Source organism: Drosophila nasuta, chromosome X (genome assembly GCF_023558535.2).
Source record: "Drosophila nasuta strain 15112-1781.00 chromosome X, ASM2355853v1, whole genome shotgun sequence".
NCBI lineage: Eukaryota > Metazoa > Arthropoda > Insecta > Diptera > Drosophilidae > Drosophila > Drosophila nasuta.
In genome coordinates, this window is record NC_083459.1 from 7,312,696 (window position 1) to 7,337,754 (window position 25,059).

At 40.6% G+C, this 25,059-nt stretch overlaps 1 protein-coding gene across 1 annotated transcript; it reads right to left on the reverse strand.

The window, feature by feature from the left end:
* Positions 1-2,460: 2,460 nt before the first annotated feature.
* Positions 2,461-24,535, reverse strand: LOC132796448 (frizzled-3). Its single transcript, XM_060807622.1, has 2 exons — positions 23,988-24,535; positions 2,461-4,350 (listed from the first exon to the last, which is right to left on the reverse strand). Exons 1-2 carry the CDS (start codon positions 24,231-24,233, stop codon positions 2,665-2,667), a joined length of 1,932 nt encoding a protein of 643 aa, XP_060663605.1. The 5' UTR covers positions 24,234-24,535; the 3' UTR covers positions 2,461-2,664.
* Positions 24,536-25,059: the final 524 nt, after the last annotated feature.

Below are 25,059 nucleotides of genomic sequence, written 5' to 3' on the forward strand. Positions count from 1 at the left end.
AAACCGCCGCGGCTTGCAAGAAACTGTCGAGTAAGCCGGTGAAATACCCGGCGAACATAAATCAGCAGTAAGTAAATATGTCTAAAGTCAACTTTTGTGTTGCATACTTTTAGGATGACTCGAATTGCTTAATAGAATTGCGCTTCTGGGCAAATCACATTTGTAGTGCATACTTTTAGGATGAAGCAAATAAAAGGGTGTTAAAATAATTTTCATCGATCCTAAAAGTATGCACCATAATCGATGAATTCCTTGAGGTTCATGTTGTCGTTGTCAATGATGTGAAAGTGCAGTAGATGACGTTGGCCATTCAAAGCATAAAACTGCAGAGTCAGCAGTTTAAATACCAGGCAAACATAAATGAGCAGCAAGTAGAAATGCGGAAAATTCCTTGGTGGAAAACTTTTCTGTTGCATACTTTTAGGATGACCGAAATTGCTTAATAGAAATGCTGCGTTGTTGAAACAAAGTCGTGCAAGCCACAATTATGTTGCATTCTCTTAGCATCAAGCAAATAAAAAGAAATATTTTCGAAGAAATGCTGAAAGTCGAGGCTGCACATGAAGAGTATTTGGACTTCAGCAATTAACTTTGGCACAAGCTATTTAAACCCATATGCAGATCGACCTACAGCTAAGACACGATCCATGCATTGCCTTTCCAGAAGTTTTCTTAAAACGTTGACATCGTCTCCAGCTATTGTAAATACACTTGGCAATTTGCTAAAGCACATGCGCTTAAAAGAGCTGACTTGAGATAGTTAGTTTGTGGGCATGAGTTATTTGTTAAACTGGAACGCATCGTGCAGTCATTTGTCTCAAATGTTCGATCGCCCCCACTGGCCAAATGAGTCGCATTTATAATAAGAAGCGCGAGGCGCGAGGGAAGCAAACCAAAGACCACAGAGACCGTTGTTGGCCAAGTTTTATGCACATTTAACACTTGTAAATGGCCAGCAATCATTTTTTGTAGCCGCAGCCGTGGCAAACAGCAAATGTACCTCACATTGGACGCTCCACGCTCCCCGTTGACCACTCTCCGCTCTCTGGTCTTGTCTATTGGCAGTGGACTGGGCATTTGGGGCACGTTCTTTTGTTGTTTCGCCAGGCGGCAGGCAACTAAAAACAACAAGCCAACAGAATGATGAAGATGATGACGATAAAGCTTCAACGTTTTGGCTGGCTTGGCTTGGCTTCGTTCGCTTTTCAGTTTTCAGTTTCGACTTCATCTTTTTTTTTGCGTTGCCAAAGGGGCACTGCCACAGCCCCTGGGCTCAGCTTTGGTCGTCGTAGTCGTCGTTGTAGTCGGCTTTAATCGCTTTGATCTTGGCGCACAAGAGTTAATTGCACGCTTGCTGCACAGTGGCGGCTGCACAGTCGCTGTGGCTGTGGCTGTTGCTTTAGCTGTTGTCTTGTCTGTGTTGCCTGTTGCCTGTTGCACTGGCACTGGCACTGGCAGCGTCGCAATTTGTAAGATAGAAACGTTGCAAAGGCACGCCGTGTGGCAGCTTCAATCAAATTAATTGCGCACTGTTGTTGCTGCTGCTCTTCGACTTCTCGACTGCTCGACTGCATGTTGTGTGTTTGTGTGTGTGTGTGGTTTTTATGTGTGACACTCGCAGGGTGGTTGCAACTCCACTTTAGCTTTAGCATCATCTTCAACTGCCACTGTGTTGCAACGACAGACAAGATGCCAGGCGACAACAAAATTGTTGTAATCAACTTAAGAGCTATCATTAAACATTTTTCTAATTGCCCTCGACAAAAGCACAAACAAAAAACAGTAGCAACAATTAACTCATTTTTGCCAGTCTCTGTCTTTCAAGTCCACTTCTGGTTCCTTCATCTTTCATGAGCCGCCTCGGAGTTTTCCCATAGCAGACACACAAAATGTATCTAGATCAGCGCAGAGCTATAAAAAGAAAACAAATACTGCTGCTTATTATGCTGGAACTTTCATTAAGATGGCATGATAAAGTTGCAGCGAAACCTGTGAGAGAATAGCAAATGACTTTTTGCTGGCGCCTTTCAAATGTAAAACAGAAAAACGTGAAGAGTTTTCTACTGGAATAAGCATTGAATTTTACATTAAAAGATCAAGCATTGCCTTTTAATTAAGCTGACAAGCTCTAACTAGTTCTGCAACGTTCATAAATGTTAGCAAGTTTAGCTTTATGAAATTTAAACCACATTTAATACCTTAAAGTCCCTCAATCTTTTAATGAGACTTCTCTGTTTGTCTATGATACTATATATCTTTCCACATATCTATTTAATGTTTTCAGAATGGTATTGCATGAAATTTTCCTTTTTCTATCCCCACAAAAGTAAGTCAGTTAATATTCATATTTAATTTAAGCACTTTTTGGATTTATTATTTCAGATTGCATGCAATTTTGCCTTTTAACTCCCCTCAAAAGCAAAGCAGTTATTATTTATAATTTAAATACTTTTTGCATTTATTTTGTTGTTTAAATTAAATTACAACTACTAATAATAATAAGTGTAATGCTTAATAATAATGTGTAATACTAATTATCATGTAAAAAGAAAAAAAAAACTATATACAAATTGTATTTAAAGCTATTAACACATTTCATTTAGGGGCTTACTTATGGGGCCTACTATAACTAGGTGGCAAGCTTGCCTGCCACGCCCACGCCCACTACACCCTCGACTGATTAGGATTGTAGACGGGGACATTGTGGAAACTGATGCCAGCGTAGAGCGGCGCCTGGCAGCCACCATTCACGCCATTCGTCGTCACTGGCGATGCGAGCATCGACTTGCCACTGGCATAGAGATGCTTTTTGGGGAGCGCAGCAGCCGCTGATTTGTGTTGCGCCATCAGGGAGGATGTCGGTGAACCGGCGACCAAGCGACTGCGATAGCTCTCGCAGGTCTTGCGTGACCACACCCACATGCCGGTCAACGTGCCGCCCACCAGCTGAAAGAAGATGCGCACCAACGCTGGCCAAGCGCTCAGCTGCGCTGGTGTTGCACACTCCTCGGGACTGGGGCAACTGGGCACGGCGTCCGCGAAGCGTTCACAGAAGGCGGCAATCACACCGGCGGCGGTGGGCACAAAGAACAGCAGCGAGAAGATGACGAAACGCTTGCGGATCTGCGCGAAACGCTGATGCGCCAGCGTCGGTTGCAGCTGCTGTTGCAGGCTATGCAGCGAGCGTGAGGCACGCAGCGTAAAGTAGAGACCGAGCAGCAGCAGCGCCAGCGCCGGCAGCTCCACGAAACCGGGTGCACTGCACATGCCGGTCAATTCGCTGGGACGCACACGCTCCAGCAGCAGGGCGGCTATCGGTGGCGCCAACGGCGGCACCCAGGCGAGCACATGAAAGAGTCCCGAGCGTTTCTCGAGCGCCTCGCTGGACCATTTCTTGTGCGACGACAGATAGAAGCAGAGGGCGAAGATTAGCCACCAGCTGGCGGCGCACAAGCTCAGATACGATGTGCTGATGTACGAGGCGAGGCATGGTGGCGTCAGTGCGCATGGTGCGATGATGGTGCTGCGTGCCACATTGCTGCGAGCCCCCGGCTCCTGCAACAGCGCCAGACTGCGCGCCTGATGGAACACAATGCGCTCCAGATAGCAGACGCTAAACAGATTGTAGCAGAGGCACAAGAACAGCACCGGGCGCTCGGGGTAACCGAAGCGTGTCGGTTCCGCCCAGAAGGTGACCAAGGCAAAGAGTGTGAGCACAAAGCAGACGGCTGAGAGTCCGAGTATCAGACTCTCGGTGAGCTTCTTTTGCTGCGTCGTGTGGAACGCATCGCGTTGACACTGCGGCAAACATTCGTCGCTGTTCAGCGGATTCAGGCTAAAGTTCTGAGGACAATAGCCACCGCCAAGTGTGCTCATGCCATCGCTGCGTGGCAAATTGTTGCTGGCCGACGATTTGCCCAGCTGCGAGGACATCTTCCAGGCCATCCACGACCAGTACATCTGCTGCTGCGGCGGTGGCTCGGCGACGGCCGAAGTTCCACTAGTTGCTGCTGCTGATCCAGTTGCTCCTCCAGTTGCTTGCGTCTCCGCTGGCAGCGTCTGCTGCTGCCCGCCACCCAAATTGGCCACCGTCTCTTGTGGTATCTGCATGCAGAGCTCGTGATTCTCGGGCTGCGGCAACGAGTCGCAGCTGAGGAACTGAGGCCACAGCTGCATCAGCTCGGGTGTCGCGTTTGCCGCACACTCGCCCTTTACCGTCTCGCACAGCGACTTGCAGGCGGTCACGGGGCGTGGCACATCGGGACTGCAGAGCGGAAAGAGCGCCGAGCAGAGCAGAAAACGGGCGCGCTTCGAGCACCCCGACTCGATCAGTGGCAGCAGCTTGGCGATCTGCAAAGAGCGAACAAAATAAATATGAATTAGTTTGTGGTCGAAATTCAATTGAAAGGTAACTTATTGAAACTAAAGATAGTCTGTGGCTTCTTATTATATATAACATACATCATAGGGCAGCATCAGATACATTATTCTATTCAGACACAGACATAAATCTCATCTGATTGTAGTATGCAAACATTGTGAATACTTTATACATTCAATTTTATAAAAAGTTTTAAAGCTTTATACATTTTTAAAAACAAAATTTAATAAGCAACAATTGCTTATCTATTTTAAAGATGATAAAAGAGTGCATATTTAAAATGGTTGTATATATTGTGATCACATATTATATATGTGAATTATATGTGATCAGAATATATAAGACAACATCCAACAGACCTATTGCAGTTGGCACAATTTTTATCAAAAATTAAATTAAATAATATCTAAAATTTGTATCCGGGCCCAACCAAATATTCAGGAATCAAAAATAATATGATATATAGAAGCAAAGCTATTTTTCAATCATCAAATTAATATACACCTAACTTTTGTACAAATTAATTACCAAGCAAATAAGCATATCTAAAATGAATAGTTCAAGCTATCTATCACAAGCGTAGCATACCCCTTGGCCATTAAAAGCAGGGTATACGAAACAGAGTTTTGCCAAATTGAAGCAATAAGTTGAGCTTATCTTCATTTCCATGAAGTAGCACTTTGCTGTCTATCTTGCGATCTTCGATAAAATGTATCTCTATCTAGAAGATTGCAAGCGCTGACGCTCCCCTCTTTCCTCTTCCCTCCCCACTCTTTCTCTGTCACTCTCTTGGTGTATTTGCAACTTAATGAAGCATTAGCAATGCAAATTTTGCGACTCAAACGCAGACGCAGCTGAAGTCTTAAGACTGTATTTTATTTTTGGGTTAGGCTTTTGGGTTATCGATGACGGATGTTATCGTTGCTGTTTTGAAGGGTGGGGTGGCGGGGAGCGGGTAAAATCGCTTTATATAATGGCAATAGATTTTGCCATTTATCAATTAACAGCTGTGTGTATATATTCTATCTATTAGGAGGGAGCACAAAAGTCGTAAAGTAAGCAAGGCGGGGGGGCAAAAGCAAAAGGCAAAAGATGAAAGCTTGCCGACAAATAATTAGATCGAAATGCGCTGTTCGATAAGCAAAACTACACAAATTGAAGAAAAACGAGGCAAAAACACGGCAAATATTTTGTGCTAATAGCACAAAACGAACTCAGAAAGGGGGAAAACAATAGGAAAAACAACAAGAACAACAACAAAAATGTTTTAAACAATCAAATTGACAGCGTTCCCAATTCACACCTCTCTCGCAAACACCTGACTTTTTCAGCTTTGTTAATTGTTATTGTTGTAGCGAATGTTGCCTGTTTGTTTGTTTGTTAGTTGTGTGCTGTGTGCTGTGTGTTGCCATTTCGTTCGCTGTGATGTCTATAATTTTATCTAATAAAACTGCAATAAAAATGTAGGTAAACGTAGTCGAGGCGGCGCTCTCTGCGTTTTATCTTACGCTTTGTTCTTTCACCGACATCGACATCAACATCGACAACGACTTCGACTGGTCAATAGTCAGGCAAGAGCAACAACTACAATTAACAACAATTATTGCTAATTGTTTACACTATCGAAATTGCCAACTGGAATAACAATTCCGAAGCACACACACATACACGCACACACACACACACATCATGGGCTCGCACTTTGATTTTGTTTCTACTTTTCAACTACAATATATTTTATGTATCTCCTGCTGATGCTGTTTGCCAACGCACTTGATACCCTAGAAAAGCTGATTGTTGTTATATAGAGAATTGGCTAATAAGTGGGTAGAAGATTTATTGATATTTTGCAGTGCAAAGTAAAAAGTAAAATTATATTTTTAGTTTCGGAAATAAGACACTTTTTCTATAACATAAATGCAGTCTAAGAATTTGAAAAACATTTTCTTCATACCACAAAAAATCCAAGTAGAAAAAAAATTTTCAAATCTTCATTGTTTTATACCCCAAATAATCTAACTAAACATTTGCATTTTATTTCTTCAGAACTGATTCTCATTTATTATTGTTTATCGCCAGCAAATCTGAAGAACATTTATCTACACTTTGTATCTTAAGTTGCCTTTTTATCTGCTTGCAACTTATCAACAGCTGCAGGCAACTGGTAAGATATGTATATTTATTATCTAAAATTGAATTGAAATCACTCACATAATACCTAGTTTACAAAAAATAAAACAACTAGAAATCTAAGTAACTTTGACTTCATTGATCAATAAACCGAAGTACAAAACTGTTTTTTATTCTTAACAAAACTATTTTCGTTTAAGAATATTTATTATTAGCAGTTCTCAAGTCACATTTTTACATGTCTTACTACAACTTATCGGCAGCTTAGCCCCTATAAGACTTGGTTGAATCTGGTATTTTAGAAATGTATACTATATGTTTTATCTTTGCTGAAGTTTAAAGTGAAAATTTGATAAACACATTTTTGAAAGTAGACTTCTATTATTTACTCTAAATACAAACTACATATTAAAGGAGCTTATACTTCATAGATCAGTAAATAAATGCCAATTATTTTCTTATTACTGGAATTGTTCTCAATCTTAAGATCATTTATCTGCACTTTGTATCTCAGCAGCTTAGCCCGTATAAGGCATTGTTAATCCTTATCGCAATATGTATGTTCTCTCTATTAAGGAGTAAAAAGTACTATTAATGGATACAGTACTATACAGATTACAAATTGAAGCTATTTAAATTAAAGAATATATTTGCTTTTTATTTTCTTATTACTAAAATGGTTCCCATTCTAAAGATCTTTGATTTTCACTTTGTATCTTAGCAGCTTAACCTCTATAATACTTTGTTAATCTTTTTCGAGATATGTTTGTTATACATTCTATCTACAGCTGCAACTCTTAAGTAATCTATCGATAAGGACTATAATAAGTCAGCTTGATATTTTATACCGTTGATCTGTAATTATTGTTGATTATGTTAAGCGAGTGTCTTGTTATGTAGCTTCATAGTTTAATTGATTTCTAGCAACTAATTGCAGTTAATACACACGTTGTTCGTGTGAAAATTGGCGACAGATTTCACACATATTGGAGTCTGTTTGCGATCGCTTTCGATGGCTGCTCGCATTCCCAGGCGCAAGTGTCGACTGCAATTATCTATCGGGCTAATTACACGCGACGGCAGCGTAATGCAATCTAATTGCTTCAAATGGCAACTCAGATCAATTTCCGCAGTTTTCGCATGACTAAGCCACAGAGACAGAGAGATAGAGAGGAGGGATATAGATACAGAATAATAAAGTCAAACGGTCGTCCCCAGACATGTCCGTCAAATGATGATGACGAAGACGATGACGAACCTGAGGCATAAACATTTATGAGTTTGCGGAATTTTTACTCTTTATTTTATTTTTTTGGTTGACTAGACGGCGCAAAAGGGTTTAAGGCTGCAGTCACAAAAAAAAGCTAACAACAGCTATAATAAAATACAACGAAAATGAAAAGAAGAGCGAGAGCGAGAGCGAGGGAGACAGAGAAGGAGAGAAGGAGAGAAGAGCAGCCCCTGCATCAAATTAGTGAGACGTTTTCTCAGGAAAGAGCCAAAGTCAAAGAACGATGCGAACACTGACTCCCAGAGCGGCACTTTGACATGCATTTGATGGGTTGACATGCGGTCCCAGGTCTCGGATCTCGGATCTCGAGTCTCAGGTCTCTCTCAGTCGGATCCTCGATCCCAACTTGAGCTCTGAGCTCGCAAAACTCCAACTCCAACTCCAATTCCAATTCCAATTCCATTGACTTCCACTTCCACTTCGACTCCCATTTCCAGCTTGCTGATCAAGTTTGAGCTTAAGTTCAGTGTAATTCTTGTATCCATTGGCCACCGTGTGGCTTTTGCTTTGCTTGCTTCTTGCTTATTCGTGTTCTCCTTCTCCTTGTCATCCTCTTCCTCTTGCACCTTCTACTCTTTGCTGTTGTTGTTGTAGGTATAATTAAGGCACATTAGGGCAGTCAAAAGCCAAACAGAGAAGAAGAGCCACAGCCACAAAACACCGTCGGGCATCTCGAACGGCGCATTAGACACGCAATTTCCAATTTGTATACACTTTGCCCCCACTTCCCGCTGCTCTTCTGATATCTCTTACTCTATGATTGCTTATATACAGCAATATATATTAAAAAGTGTATATAAAGAGCAGTGCTCATCTATAGTTACTTGCTTTTGGGCAACAATTATTGAGTTATAGAGTAGCTTATAATTTAGTTAATAAATTCAATTATAAACTGAACTTCGATTAAATAACAAACCTCTACTAATTTTAGCTGCAGTTGAACATACTTTCCACAACTAATATTTCTATAAAAATCTACTAATCCCTACCAAATTAAGCTAGAGTTTAACTATCTTTCCATCCACAATTGAATATATGTTTAGCTCAATAACTCAAGTAACATTTGTTTATAAATCTCAAGGATTTTTAGTTGTAGTTTAACTCAATTTTCAACAAAAGTTTAATGCATATTACCTCGATAAATTGAACACTATTTGTTGATAAATGCATATGAAATTGCTCAAACAGGTACAGGGTACTCTGCAGTTGAGCATACTTTGGCTACTTGGCATTGCTTTTGACGCAGCCGCCGCCTGCACATACTATGTGCCACATAGTGAGATCGAACCTTCGATCATTTGCTGGCTCACTCTCGCTCTCTTTGTGTGTGTGTGCGCTGTCTCGCTCTATTGTCTTAGTGTGTCTATGGAGCAGAGCGCACATGGAAAGATAGCCCAGGGCAATAATAATTTAATGATGCTGCAGCGAGAGAGCCCACAACAATGGCAACAAGTGTCAGGGCCTCGTCATCGTAATCATCATCATAGTAGTCATAAGCCAGTCTAAAAACTGAAAGGCAATCAGCTTAATAGACAGTCTAACCGCATGAGCCAAAGAACAAGAGCAAGAGAGGGATAGAATGTGAATGAGAGAGAGAGAAAAAGCGAGAGCGAGAAGAGTCTGATAAAGTTGAAAACCGTGCCATGTTTTGGGGCACAGGCAAACGCCTGTCTTGGCTCGTCGAGAGTGTCTAAAATGTGTTATTAATGCCGCTTTGTGTTTTTGCCTTGCCTGCAAATGCAAAAGGGCAACTTGGCTATAATACAACCACAACTTCAGACTCAGCCTCAGTCGCAGTCGCAGTCGAAGTCGAAGTCGAAGTCTTCGTCTCCGTCGCTGCTTCAGCCTCCAGTCAAAGTCGTAGTCAATGTTGGAGCCAGAGCAAAGTCGCATTCCCATTTCACGTTTTGCGTCTGCGTCTGCGCATCGAATGCAATCTGCAACGCTTCGAGCATTTTTTGGCCACGCAGTTGCCGCAAAAAAAGAGGCCGCCATTCGCTATGCCGCAACGACGTACATTTTGTTTCTTTGCACACCCCACAACAATCAACAGATTCGTTTTGCTTGCAACACACATTGTAACAAAACTGCAGAGCTAACAAAGTTGCTGTGAGAGAAATATTATCAGCATAGAGTTTGACTTAAATGGATCCCAATATATGTCGTAATATTTCAAAAGTTTAAATAAATTCATCAGTGCGATGAGTGCAAATATTTATGACTAACAATTTATGCTATTTTCTCTATTTCTTTATTATATTATTCCAGTATTTATTTAGATATATTTTATATGTATTGATGTCTAGATCCTTGTTGCAATAATTGGCATTTGCTTAAAAGTTGCTTTTAGCTTCTTCTAAAAGTCAAATCAATACTCTTTTATGAATTTTTCTCTTTTTTATTTTTTTTTTGTTTTTTATTATATTTAAAGAAGCAGTCTTGATTTGATGCCTTAATATTTCCCACATTAATTTCTAATTGTTTAAGAGCAATTTCTTTCATCTGCTGGCAAGCGCAACTGACATTTTTGTCGGTCCTTCAAAGCTAAGGCAAAAGAATAAACCGCTTTTGCTTTTGGTGTGATTTTAAAAAATCGATCATGAAATTAAAATTTTGTGTCATCGCATCGTGTGTAAAATTGAAGAAAAAAGTTATGCTTAATTTGTTTCAGCAAAATTAACAGTGTTATTTTTGTATTTTTTTTTTCTTACTTTGTATTTTTGTGAACGTTTCTCTAGGCAGCTCGATCGGCAGTTGCTTGGCAGCGCTTTGTCTCTATCGCGTTTTCTTTCAAGTTTCGTTTCGGTTTTTGGATTTGAAGTTTTTTTTTTTTTGTTTTTGGTTTTCGGTTTTTTTTTATATTTTATTGTTTGACTTGCGGCTATTCCTTCAGCCTGTTTCACACATTTAGTTTCCCGTTTCGAGAGAAACATTTAATTTTTGTTTCAGTTTGATAATGTTGCGGCTTGTCGCTGAGGCTGAGGTTGGCTTGTTGCCCCGACCATGTTCACAATTCAATTACAAGTCAGAGAACAGCCACAGCAACCAGTTGAACAGCAACAGCAACAACAACAGCAACAACAATCGAGGCAACAACCACACAGTTGACACCTCGACGTAAACGCGAACTTAATGATTTTTCGATTTTGATTAATGATTTTTTCTTTTCTTTTCTGTTTTTTGTTGTTGGCCGTAACCAAATCAAATAAAAATGAAAAAAAAACTCGAAATGAAAGCAAAGCAGAAGGCGCATTAATGTTGCCACATGTTGTTGCGGCACTTTGACTTTGAATACGCATAAGTTGCGAGCGTTTGAATATTCGAAAGGCAAAGCCGGTCGTAGATACAAATGTATCTACAACTCGACTGCAGATACACATACATGTGTATCGAACGCAGCAATGTTGAGTATGACTCGCCCCAGTTGGCGGCATGTTCATTCATTAATGCTTAATGCCACAAACCACGACGCGAAGCGAAGCGATCGCCGGCGACATTTAATGCGCTCAGACATCTGCATAATCTGCTCTTAAGTAATGGATTAATTTATATATTTTCTACGCTTCGTCGTCGCCTTCGTCATCGTTGTTCCAACTGCAGCTTCTCTACCTGTTTCTCTCTCTCTCTCTCTCTGTTTCACTTCTCCTCTCCTTCTCCCTTGCTGTGCATACAAATTATAGGCTTAAGCGCCAGGCAACTGGAACTTCCATCCATTTGGCGCTGCCTCAGAGCTGGCATTTGGTATTCTCTCTAGCCGTGGACCCCATGTCCAGGCAATTTGTTATGAGATTACTTTATGCAAGTCTAATGAGAAGCTGCAACATGTGGCACATAAGACGCCAAAATTATGTGCATTTGCCAATTCGAATGTGCCTGCTTAATAGTAGCTAAAGTGGTAATAATAATGACTGACTGACTGCATGGAATTTCCATGCTGTTTAGCTCTAAAGTAATATGATTTGTAGCTTGATCTAATAATCTAAACTAAGAGCTACAGTCAAGTGTGCTCAGCTGTGAGATACTCGCTATCCATTTTTAAAAATAGTGAAACAGTGCTGTATTATTCTTAAGAAATAGTAAATATACTATAATATACCGAAAGTTATATTTGGCATATTGGCATAGTACTACAGAATATACCAGATTATCAGTCAAATCAACTAAAACACGTAATAAGTGGACGGACAGACAGACAGACAAGATTAAGATCGCTGATCGAGAATATATCTATATACTTTATGTGGTCGGACATGCCTCCTTCTGCATGTTACATATGCACAAAGCTATAATATAAAAATGTCGAGCAAAGCGCACTTGAGACGAAGACGCGCTGCGGTAGACGAGACGAGATGTTGACTTGAGAGAAGTGCTCATGACAGGCGCGATCATCAAAAACAAAAAACGAAAAACAAAAACACAAGACTGTTCAAGTGTTTCTATTTGTGCGAGTATCTGTCGGATGCAGCTTGAAGCCTGACAGAATGACAAGTGTTGCGAAATGCTTTGTGGAAAACAACAACAACAACAACAACAAAGTACCGCAAGCTATAAAGTTACACGCCGACACAGAGAGCGAGAGCAATACTAAATCTTCAGCTGAGTTCAGTTCAGTTGAGTTGAGTCAAAGTCAAGTTTTGGTCAGCCGACAAAAGCGTCGCTCACGATGTGGCTACGAAGACGGCAGCGTTTTATCTGCCGCTGTCAGCTGTGCTCGTTGTTGTTGTTGTTGCTGCTGTTGCTGTTGGCAGTGCATTATTTGATTTGCGCTTTATTTGATTTAGTTGGCCGGGCCAAAAAGCATTTGATACTCGTTGGGTGCAGCGACGCGTCGGCGGCTTTTGAAGTGCGCCAATTGATTTAATTTGCTTTGAAAGCGCTTGCAATTAGCCCCAGCTGCGAATGAATACGAATATGAACGTGAATGTGAATGTATATTATATGAATATGGCGAATCTGAATGCCGGGCAACAGGTCAACATGCGACGTTGTCTCTTATTTTATTTGAATTTGTTTTGCCGCTGCTCTTCTGTTGGATTTTTAATGGAAGAAGGCAGGTAGGGAGGAGGGAGGGAGGGAGGGAGTTTTGCTAAGCGCTCGACTAATTTGCATAATTAAGATGCTGCGGCAAACGGCGCGGCGCGACAACGATGCGATGATAAATCGATGCCGCCGCTTAGCGAAAAACAAAAATGCTGCCAATGAGATCATAGCCGGAGCCATAAACTGATCAATCTGCCGGACTCTTTGTATTTCTAATTAGAGCCACAAACAGCTGATAAGCACACACGAGATGCAGAGATTCAGCTACAGCGGTGAGCCGCAGTGGCAGTTGTGGCAATGTGGCAAGCTTGTGATGCTGTCACCGCTTGCAGCTTGCAACTTGCAACTGCGGCTGACTTTGGCTGACATATGAATCTCTTCTTACAATTAATTGACATTTTGACTGGCGACGATTGTCATTCAAAAGACTGCAAATCCAAAAGGCAAACTGCCGATCGCCGATCGTCGATCGCTGGAATGCAACAAAGCCAAAGCCGCAGCAGCAACATCAGCAGCCGCAGCATGTGGCAGGCAGCCAGACCGATGTTGCAGCTACTGCAGGAAGCGCTAGTCAGGCATCCACGTTGCATTGCATTACAGTCAGTGCTCAGCGGATTAGATGCACTTCATTCTGCGCGGATCAAGTATTGCTTGCCATTAAATTATAGCATTACTTTTAGCTGGTATTTGCTCAAAATGCCTTTTGAGCTGTTTTAAGTGTTGGAAAATACAGCAAGATAAACTTAAAAAAAAAACCAACGATAAAGCATTTTAATCCACTCAAATAATAAATGTCTAAATTTCTTCATTCGTTCATTTGAAATATTTACCAGTTTTATAAAACACTAAAGTATTTTTAAGTGTTGTTAAATGTCACAAAGTAGTTGGTAAAAATCTATCTATTAGTTGCAACGTTAAAGCATCTCTTAGACTTAAAGAAAATTTACTAAATTATTTTTAAGTATTTACCAGTATTGTAGAATACCTCTACTGTATTTATAAGTGTTGCATAATATAAAGAAATATGTTGAAAATAAAAATAGACTTAACCGTAGCGTAACCTAAATTGAAAAGTTTACCAGTGTTGTGAAACGTTCTATAGTGCTTTCACTGTATTTGTGAATGTTGTAATATATAGTAAAATAGTTCAAGAAAAACTAACCAATAATAAGCCTCTTTAAGATATAAATTTTATGCTTTTACTTGTGAAATGTTGCAAACATTGTTCGCCAGTGTTGTGAAACTCAAGAAATTTGTACTCTGCCGTTTCTAATAAGATGCGCCTTGGTTGTAGCCGCACCAGCTACGACTTGAGCCTCGGTCGCTTTAGCTCGCTTGCAGTTAGACAAACAATCAGCGACAGCATCGGCTAATCTTTGGCAGAAATCTGCCAAGTGGCTGCCAGACATCCGGACAGCTGAAAGCAGCCACAGACAGAGAGCTCCAGCTGGAGTTGGAGCTGGAGCTGAAGCTAGAGCTGGAGTTCGAGTTTGAGATGAAGCTGGAGTCTCAGCACATGAAAGCAATTGTGCTTAGCGCATGCTACAGTTACAATTGAAGCATCCATTGTATGGACTGGACAGAGAGAGAGATGGACGAGCGGACGGACAGACAGACAGACGGGCAGACAGAGGACTGGCAGTTGTGACCCAAACGAACCGCATTCAATTGGTCGCTGTTCGCGGTGCTCTTTCTGCACTTAATATATTCAATTTTCAGTTGACTTCAGTTCAGTTCAGGACTTTGTGCACTTGTGCCTCGACTTGCCAGTTGCAACTTGCAACTGCAACTGCAACTGGATCTGTCTGTCCACGTGTCTCGCTGTCCCAGCATTGCTGACAATTTTGTCAGAAGCGGCAACGAGGGATTAGCTTGCAAAATGAGCTACACGCAGCTTACACGAAATTATGCCAAGAGCTGAAGTTGCAGTTGCAAGTTGAAAAGTTGGGGAACAGTTTGCAGCTGTTTCGTTTCGCTGCCCCCCCTTTCCTCTCTCACACACACACACGCACACATTTTGCGGGCGTTGCGTCTGGGTTTATCTTTGGCCAAAGCAATTCACGCAAGCGCAGGCGCGCAGTTCAATTAACTTAATTGCCATGTAATTACGCTCAGCAGCAGCAGCAGCAGCAACACATACACACACACATTCGCACACACACACACACACTTGCGTAATCGCAGTTGAACGCCATCTTCAGCATCCTGCTGCCGCACAAAACAAAAGACTTAAGACACAAACCTGCTGCGGCGGCTGTATCTTTTCATTTCTTCTTCTGTTCGCCGTTGCTCTCGTTGTTGATGTTATTGTTGTTGTTGCTGCTGCTGCTGCTGCTGCTGCTGCTGCTGCTGCTGCTGCTGTTATGCTTTCTGACTATTGCTGTCTGCATTGTTATTGTTTTTATGTTTCATTTGCTTCTTTTTTCCTACGCATTTTGTGCACTGTAAGTCAGCTACACATACATATTTTTAGCCCCATCAAACAAGTGTGTTTGCAATCGGCATAAGAAACTCAAGAGGTGTCTGCAAGTCGCTCAAACTTTACTCACTTAAACTAAAAATATATTTAAGTTTTAACAGAATAATTGCAAAGTAAAGCTCTGAATATTTTATACTACCTAACCTTTTGTACAGGGTAACTATAAGTCGATGGGATTGATATAACATCAACTTTAGTTATATTACATTGATATTTAAGAAAGCTCGAGCTAATCAAACTCTATTCAATCAATAAGCACCGAAATCAATGCTACAGGGTATTCACCAGTCGATCATACCCATACCCACAAGTTACTTTTAGATTTACACTATTTGCAACACTTCGATTGTTTCAAATTCAAACTTAATACAATTTTAAAGGATATCTGCTAGTCGATAAAGCTGTCGAGAATGGCCTTGCTTGTGTTTTTTTTTTTGCCCACTGTCATCGCCGCATCGTTACTCTCGACATTCCAGCCAGGCTTTTTCACTGACGCGGCATTTGAAAAACGTTGCTGCATTTTTTGCGTGCTTTGTGCCTTGGGTCGTCAGCACACAAATAAAAGAGAAGCAAATAAGGGAGAAGGAGCAGAGCAAAAGGCAGCGAGTCAACTAATTGTTGTTGCCTGCAGAGGCAACTGGAACTGCGACTGTGACTCCAAGTGGCATTGGCATTGGCATTGCTGTTGCTGTTGCTGTTGCTGTAGCAACCAGCCAACATCCAACTTCCAACTTCGAGTTGGACCTGCAAAACCTTTTGTCAAAACTTTTCGTCAACGTTTGGCCGTGCTTCATCATTATATTCAATCGCCTGTTTCAACAAGTTATGCCGGGTCCATCGAATGACAAACGATCCATAGTTAAACATTGTATATGTTGCGATGTTGCGACTGTCTGTCTTTGCTTTTGACTCTGTCTATGACTCCGACTCCGACTCCGACTCAGTCTCTGACTCCCTGACTCCGACTCTTTTTTTTTGCCCTGCGCGAGACTTCAAAGTCATTTGTCTATAGGTAAGTAATGCATTATGGCAGAGTCGTTCGTTACTCTGCTTCTTCTCATTCGTTTTTCTTCATATTCTTTCTGATTTGTTGTTGTTGCTGCGATGGTCGGTCGGTGGCACTCAAACATTTGACATTATCTTTGCTAAGTCGGCTCAAATGCCGCCCTGACATTCTTTTTGTCTTTGCGTCTTTTTGTTACTTTTTTGTTTCTACGAACGTTGCCCACATAATTACTATACAAACACACACACATATATGTATGTACATATCTACACCCATACACATGCAGCACGTAACCTGGTAGCTTCTGCTAAATAGAGAACAACAACGTCAACGGCAACGGCAACTTGGCGCTGTCTGATAAGCAGTCTCTTATCAAAACGCCGCCATGGATTAACTCTGGATGAGTTTTTCTTTGCCAACCGCACAGCAACAGCAACAACAACAACCAGAAGAACAACAACAACAATACCTGAAAATTTCTATATGTGTTTGGAATTTGTTTTTTATGGATTTTTAAACATCAAAACTGAAACTGATAGCCAAACGCAATGCAAACACATTAAGCTTTTATCAAAGTTCATAGGAAAAACAAAATTGGGTTTTCACTAAATATTTACGTACAAAAACCATAGTGAATGCGCATTTTGTGTTATACAAAATATACAAAAATATAATTGCCTTTAATAGAGTGTCGAAATTTTACATAAAATAGATATCTAAAAAGAAAGAGCTCTAATTACAAAAAAAAAAAAAAAAAACTAAAACATGTAAGAAATTTTGAATGAAAGCAAAACATTATTAGTTAAATATACCTTAAAAATATACCGAAAGCCATATTTGGTATATCGATGAAGAATAAAAATGTTGGAACTTAATATTAAAAACAAAAACTAAAAATACTGCTATTAAGATTTTGTTCAACTCTGCAAATCCAACTTTCTTAGGCACTTAATATCTTGAAAATGTTTATAAATAAAAATAAAGATAAATCTCACTCATTTCATGCAGCCAAAAGATAACGTTAAAACTAATTTGTGAAAAGCAAATTGCAAATCTTGAAAATTCCCATAATTATGTTAATTTCTTGACGTTTCCTCTGGCTATTTGCACAGTTATATTTTGTTTGTTCTTCCCCCCGGCTTGACTTTGTGGACTTTGATGTGGCGTTCGTTGATGATGACATCGCGCCTTGCGTCCGTCTCACGTCTCCCGTCTCACGTTTCACCTCTCACATCACATGTCGATTGACGGGCGACGATCGTCTTAATCAGTCGATATGGAATACGATTCCATAATCTGTGGATTGCGTCTACGTTCTCAAATCAAATATTGTAAAAAAGCTTGAAAATATTTCAGTTCTTTCTATTTTTGTTTAGTTTCGCTTTTTGCGTTTAATCAAATCGTGAGCCAATCTAGATATAGATATAGATATACGAGTGCCTATAAACGAAGAATATTGCTTTATATGTATTTATATCTGATATATAGGTTCGGGTTTGGCTCTTTGGGACACACGATAAGCAAGACAGACACCAAGGCAAAGGCAAAGGCAAAGCTAAACGCCCAGGCATTCTTTGCCATAAACATTTATGGCTCTTCGAGTGTGATCTCAGAGGGGGGAACTGAAGGGAAGTTGCTGAAGTTCTCCAAACTTGCCTCGTTGCTGTTTTTATTTATCAAATTTCTGTGCATTGGGGCACAACCATTCCTCTCTCTCTCTTCCTCCCCGGACAATCTGCTTAATGGGTTCTGATTTTCAAAATCAAACAATTTTATTGTCGCCATCGTCGTCGTCGAAGTCTTTATGGTGCAAAACTTTGGCGGCCTTATGTGATGTGTGTGCGATGATGGAAAACAGGATGCGAACAACGGAGCGAACGGAGGGAAATCTTTGGCTGCGTCAGCGGCTAATGCGCTGTCTAAACAGCGCCCAAAACGCAGTTCAAATATTTACAATTACTTTACATAAACGCTAAAAAGCGCAACAGCTTTGAACGGGGAGAGGAGAGAGGACACAAAAAGCGGAAAGTCGGGGCTCTTCTTTGTTTGAGCACTCATCTGTCATATTTAACGCACAAATCCGACATCGACTCCGAGCCACGAGTGTGACGGCGTCGCTAAACTACTAAAGATGACAGCGTGTCAAAAGGTTTGCTCTACGTGACACGACACGAAGTTTACTTATACTTCTATGTCGATATATTCTTAAGCTGGAACAATGCCATTTATCGTATTTTAAAAGTTTACACAAATATATGGAATTAGACTTTAATTAAGGGAATTTTCTATATATAAGTACTTGATTTTTGCAATTCTACTGTTCTAAAGAAAAGAAACTTGAACTTTAGTTAAAAAGAAAAGAAACGAAGTTTACTAATACTTCTATGTCGATATATTCTTAAGCTGGAACAATGTCATTTATCATATTAAACAAGTTTACACAAATATATGGAATTGGACATTAATTAAGGGAATTTTCTATATATAAGTACTTGATTTTTGCAATTCTAATGTTCTAAAAAAAAATAAACTTTATCTTTAGTATGTCTAAAATGGAAAAAGAAACTTAAACTTTATTATGTCTGCTAAGTATTCTCACAATTTCACAGCACAAAGTTAAGTAATATTTGTATTTTTATTTATTCTTAAGCTGGAACAATGTAATCTGTAATTTTTGCTTCCATTAAGTTAATTTTCTATGTTCCTTTCTCATAGATGATGCGATGGTATATTTACTACTTCATTTTTTGAATTCTAATGTTCTTAAAAATGGAAACCTAAACTTTAGTCACTCAGCTAAATATCCTCAAAATTTCATAACGATTCAATTGAAAGTTATTGAAATAAGTAATGCTTAAGTGAGAGCATTTTACGCCCATCTCTAGGTTGTATGCTAAAGGGGAGGCCGCACTATAACAAAATGTCTGTGTCTGTGTGTGTGTGCGTGTGTGTGTGTATAGTTTTTTTCTCTACTTCTTTATCAGAGGTGATATGACAAACATGACAACGAGGGAAGCGTTGCGACTGCGACTCCGACTGGGAGGAGGGTTTTCTCGCAGCCACGTGAAATGATAATGAACAAATAAAATCTACCAGAAACAGCAAAGTGACAGGGATCACAGTGGGAAGGGGAGTATGGCAAGAGGGAGGGAGGGAGGGGAGAGAGAGAGCGAGGGACAGCGCATAAACAAGTCAAATCAAATAAAAAGCAAGCTCCAGTCGCCAGTCTCTCCCTCCTGTAGCTGCCTTCTCCTCCTGCTCTCTATCTTACTCTCACTCTCTCTCCGAGGTTCTCCCTTTCTCTCTCTGTCTGTCTCCATTGGTATCGCGCTGTTTACACAGTGGGCGTTACGACCAAGTGCCGACAAAGTGCTCGTCAACGGACAATTACAAGCAAATTAATTCAATGTGCGCTGCGCTGTGCTGTGCATTGCATTGCCCCGCATTTGCCCCTCACTCCACCGGGTGGAACGACCCTCTCAGAGATAAACATCAATGAAAATGTTGGAAATTGAATTGAAGCAGTTGGACACTTGCTCTACAGCTGGGTGAAGGGCGACCGCGGGGAGGGGAGGAGGGAGGGGTGGTTAAGTGGGCACAAGTGGAAGTGGAAGTGAACAATTAAATTACTTTCATTTTTCGTTGGCAACTGCAATTGGCAAAGGTGCAACATGCAACCAACGATTGCACTGATATTAAATATATATATGTATATAGTACTATAGTACGTTTGAAATCGGAAAAGTCACATCAAACAAAAATTGTAATTATCGAGGATCAAAAGCGAAAAAGTCTTTCATTAGAAAAAAAAACAGCCCTAAATTGTAATAATAAACCCCATTTCTCTACCTTCCTCTCTCTCTCTTTTTTCTCTTTCTCTTTCTCTTTCCCCCTCTCTCTTTCTCTTTGGCAGATCGGAAAACATGATTTGAATCGGTTTTATTGTATGGAAATGCATTTGCAGCCGTGGTCCAAAAAGCTTTTGATGATTTGACGATTGTTGTTGCTGTGGCTTTTAGTTGGCCTTTGATGTTGTTGCTGTGATGCTGCTGCTGCTGCTGTGGCTGTTGCTGTGGTTGCTGTTGCTGTTGTGGCTGTTTCCAGCGTGTTCATTTTAAAACTCTTTGATCTGTTTTACGTGCTTCCGATTTAATTTTATTCGTTTGCTGCTTTCGTTTTTATTGCCCACTTGAAACATGTTCGACTTTTGTCTAAACAACACACACACACTCAGCTGGAATACAGCCATTTAGGGCAGCAGAATGAACATTTTGAGCAGCGCCAGGCGCAGACTCAGACTCAGTTCAAGCGATAAGATGCAGTCAAAGTAGGAGGCAACGCGACGCCAGACGCCCCCAAGAACCACAGCAGCAGCAACAGCAATCCTAGAGTGCAGATCATAATAAATGTGCGACAAGAAAATACCCTAAACATATGTTGCTTATACTACGATTGAGGTGAAATTTTCAGAATATAAACTTAATACATTAAGAAATTACTATTAAACATTTCAGAGCTCTACAATGTGAAATATACAAGATATGTAAAGACGAAAAGAGCAAAAAAAATCAAAAGCAGCAGCAACAGCAATCCTAGAGTGCAGATCATAATAAATGTGCGACAAGAAAATACCCTAAACATATGTTGCTTATACTACGATTGTGGTGAAATTTTCAGAATATAAACTTAGTACATTAAGAAATTACTATTCAACATTTCAGAGTTCTACAATGTGAAATATACAAGATATGTAAAGACGAAAAGAGCAAAAAAAAAATCAATAATGTATGAGCAAAAATACTAAAAGTAAATCATGACATATAAGTAGAGTTTATGTTCATGAACATAATAAATAACCCTTGTAAAAGAAGTAGTATTGCTGCTCATTAAATAAAATGATGAAACTACCCCATTTCTACTTGTACAGGGTATGCGAAGAAAGAGCATGGTCAGTGCAGATAAACGCCTATGCAGTTAGAGGCATAGTGCACAGTTTTATGCCTTTTTTTTATGTAGTTGTTTCGTTGTGTTTTGTTTCAACTTTCACAGCTGCTGCAAATGGCTGCACTTAAGGTGGCGGCAGCATCATCATTGACCATTGCCCATTGACCATTGCCCAAAAACGGCAAGAGGCAACGGCAAACGCCCAAAAGGCCAAGTCACAACTGAGACTGAAACTGAGTTCGAATCTGAGTCTGACTCTAAGTCTGAGTCTGGGGTTGACGTCGGCATCGGCGTCGGGCAAAAAGGTGTTAATGGACTTTGGGCCAAAAGAAAGGCTCCGACCATGACCGGCGACCCCTACACACACACACACACACACACACACACATATAGACACATGAATTTCTCACTTCTTTCATTCCCATTTCCATTTTGATTTCCATTCTTTGCCATCTCTCTCTCTCTCTCTCTCTGTGTTCGTTTTACGTCTTCTTTCTCAGATGCCGCCTAGATTTACACTAAACGTTCTGCCCATTACCATCACCATTATCCGCATCGACTTTTGTCTTCTACTGTTTCTCAACTACCATGTTTTCTTCATCATCATCATCGCCATCATCATTATCATCTTCAGTATTGTCGACTTATTCTTTAGGCACGCACTGTTCGCTCTCTTCGCTCTTCCGACTGTTTTCATGGTAAATTATGGCCAAGAATGACGCTGCCTCTAGCCTCTAGCCGCTGACCTCAAATGCACTCGCAGCCCAAAACAAAAAAAAAAAATAAATGTAGAGAAAAACAAAAATTCTCTTCTCTTTTTAGTTACAGTTAACAATTTCGGTTCGCCTTTTTTTTCTTTGTAGTTTTCAACGTTGCTTCTTCTTTCTGCTTGGTTTTTATCATTTTATCTGGAACATGCAAAGGCGGCAGCGACGTCAACGCTGACGTCGTCGTCGTCTCCGCTGATAGCGGGCAGCGTTTTACATTGAAAAGCAATTAAATGTTTGCGGCTGTCGCTTCTCCAAAGTCGTTTGACTGATAACTTTCTGTAAGAGTGTGTGTGTGTGTGTGTGTGTGTGTGTGTGTGTGTGTGTGTTTGTGCCTTGATGTGTTTGCACTCTTGTCTAGATATGCTCAGAGCAGAGCAGAGCAGAGCACAGCGGGAAGTCTCTCTACAGCTTACATATACGAAACTATATAGATATGTAATTCAGTCAGGCATTCAGAAGCCGCCGAGTCCTGCAGGATTAAAACCAAACACAACTGACAGCCACTTGATTAATGTAGTTCATGTAAAAAAGAAACAGCTGCCTTTAGCTTCTTCTTTCCCAGCAATAGGTCAGTTCTCTAAGATGATCACTTTTTAGCTGGGTTCCCATCACAAACTAAGGAGTAGTAATAGAGTGTCTAAATTTACACAGCCCTTTATCAAGATCATTGTATTTTCAAATTAAATTTATTCATGATAATTAGCTAGATATTATCAATATTAGCTCAGATAATACGTTGAGCTATTGTTGTGGCATCTGCTTTAGACATAGCGTTAACACTTTTTAATGTCGCTTATTTTGATTAAATAAAGAGATGATTAAGTAAGGTTGAAGCGCTTAAAGACTTGGCAACGAGGTGACTAACATTTTTTTTTTTAATTGTGAGTTACAATTGTGGGAAGCATATAAAATCGAATATATCGAATATCTTATTGTATGTCTGCCAATTGGTAACATATATATAATATTATATGTATTTCAATAATATCAGAAATATATACTTTTTATCATCTTTTAAAGTACCAACCAAGTTTGCAGAAAATACAATTTTTGCAATTGTTCTAGTAATTATAAAAAAATGGAGCATGCTTTGCTTTTTCCATTAGCATATTCTGGTTAATGCTGTAAGTTCATCGTGTAAACTGCCTCAACATTGTCTGCTGTGTATCTGTAACACTTTTGTACCTGTCGAAATGGATCTACGTGTGATCTAGCAGTTTATTCTTCTCTCCCTTCGCGCTGTTTCTCACACATTGCTTTGTCAAGTGTGGCCCAGATCTATGCCTAAAGTTTTCTCATTAGCTGATGGCTTCTAATTAGCATGGCGAGCGTAGAAACTTTAGCTGCTTGGGGATGTGTGTTGTGGATCATTTCGAATTCAATTTATTTTGACCTTATCGCAGGCAGTACATCGCGAAAACCGACAAAAAAAAGGAAAAAACCGACCGCATAAATGAAAAGCGGCAAAAATACTACTAAAAATGAAATAAGTAAAAAGTGGAGGTGCTTTGATGAGCTGCCGCCAAATGTCGTCAACGTCAAGAGCAACTGACACTGACACAACTTCGGCTTGGAAACTTCTCTCGTGGCTTCAGTTTCAGTCATGTCCATATCCACAGTTACAGATCCGTCAACGTCTTCCCCCCGCACTCGCCCTCGCCCCCATCATCATCATCTTCGTCTCCGTCTCAGTCGGTTGGCTTTCGCAATGGTTTGTGACTTTTCAACAATTTTGGTTTTCGCACGTAAGCGTCGAGAATTGTTTTTATGGCCACACAAAAGTCGCGCTTATCGTCACGCGGCAATCAGTTTTGAGTTTTAAGTTTTGTTTTGTTTTTTTTTTTTTTTTGTTGTTTTTGGGGACAGCAAACATAGCCGCAAAGGTGTGAAAGGGAAGGAGACAGAGAGAGAGAGAGAGAGATTCTTGTTCTTCTTCTTTTGCTTACCTGCAGCTCAGCCTCCAGCTGATTAGTGTGACCAGCAAGATTGGGCAATGCGGTCATATTGTAGCCAAGTCCCTGACATGCGGACACTGCAATCCGCTGGCATTGTAATCCATTCGAGTTGGCTGCGCTGCCGCCCCCGCTGCCACCGTTGCCACCGCCACTGTTAGCAGCTTCGCTGCCTCCTTGCAACACAATCAGCAGCAGCAGCAGCACGCGACTTGCAACTGCAATGGCAACTGTTGCCATTATTATTGTCACTGTTTTGGTGTGGAGCGAAAAAAGCTTCGTTTATTTTTTGGGGAGCAAGGATTGAGATCAGGGTCAGGGTCACACTGGCCGCATTCTGTTGCGGGTGGCGCACGTTTTACACTCGCGAATTGCAGCACGTGAAAAAAAAATTAAGTATAGTAATTGAAAAACACACGGCACACACGTCGTCGTCGTTATTATTATTATTATTATTTGATATTTGCCGCTTGCAGACGTAAAATTTATGATTTGTTTGTTGCGCAATTGTGCGACTGCAATACGTCCACACTCAACGAAGTATTTTCATGGACTGAACGCAGAGCACAAACGAAACACAATTCAGAGCTAGCGCTGTGTGCTACGGCATGGAGAGAGCGTTTGCTTGCCAGCCTGAGAGAGCGAGTGAGCGGGCGCTGGCAAGTAGACAGAGCGAGTGAGCGCGAGTCTGAGAGAGCCGTGAGAGCAGCAGCAGCAGGAGAGCGCAGATCTGTAAGCAGTGTGCTGCTGTTGCTGTTGTTGTTGTTGTTGTTGTTATTATTATTCTGGTTGCTGATGTGTCTTCACTGAACACTTTTCAGGTGCATGCACTGTTAATATCCATAATTAAGACAAAAACATAATCTTAACATCATGTTAAGCTAGCAGAGGCATGCTAATGAATTGATCAAGCACAATGGCAAAGCCCCCGAAAGAATCAATTGTCTTTTATTATGCTAAATTCAACAGTTGCCGCAATAAATATGCTAATCAATGTGCATTGCGCTATGATTACAACTTTTAATGCTGCCAATAATAATACAGCATACGTAATTCGTGTGATTTT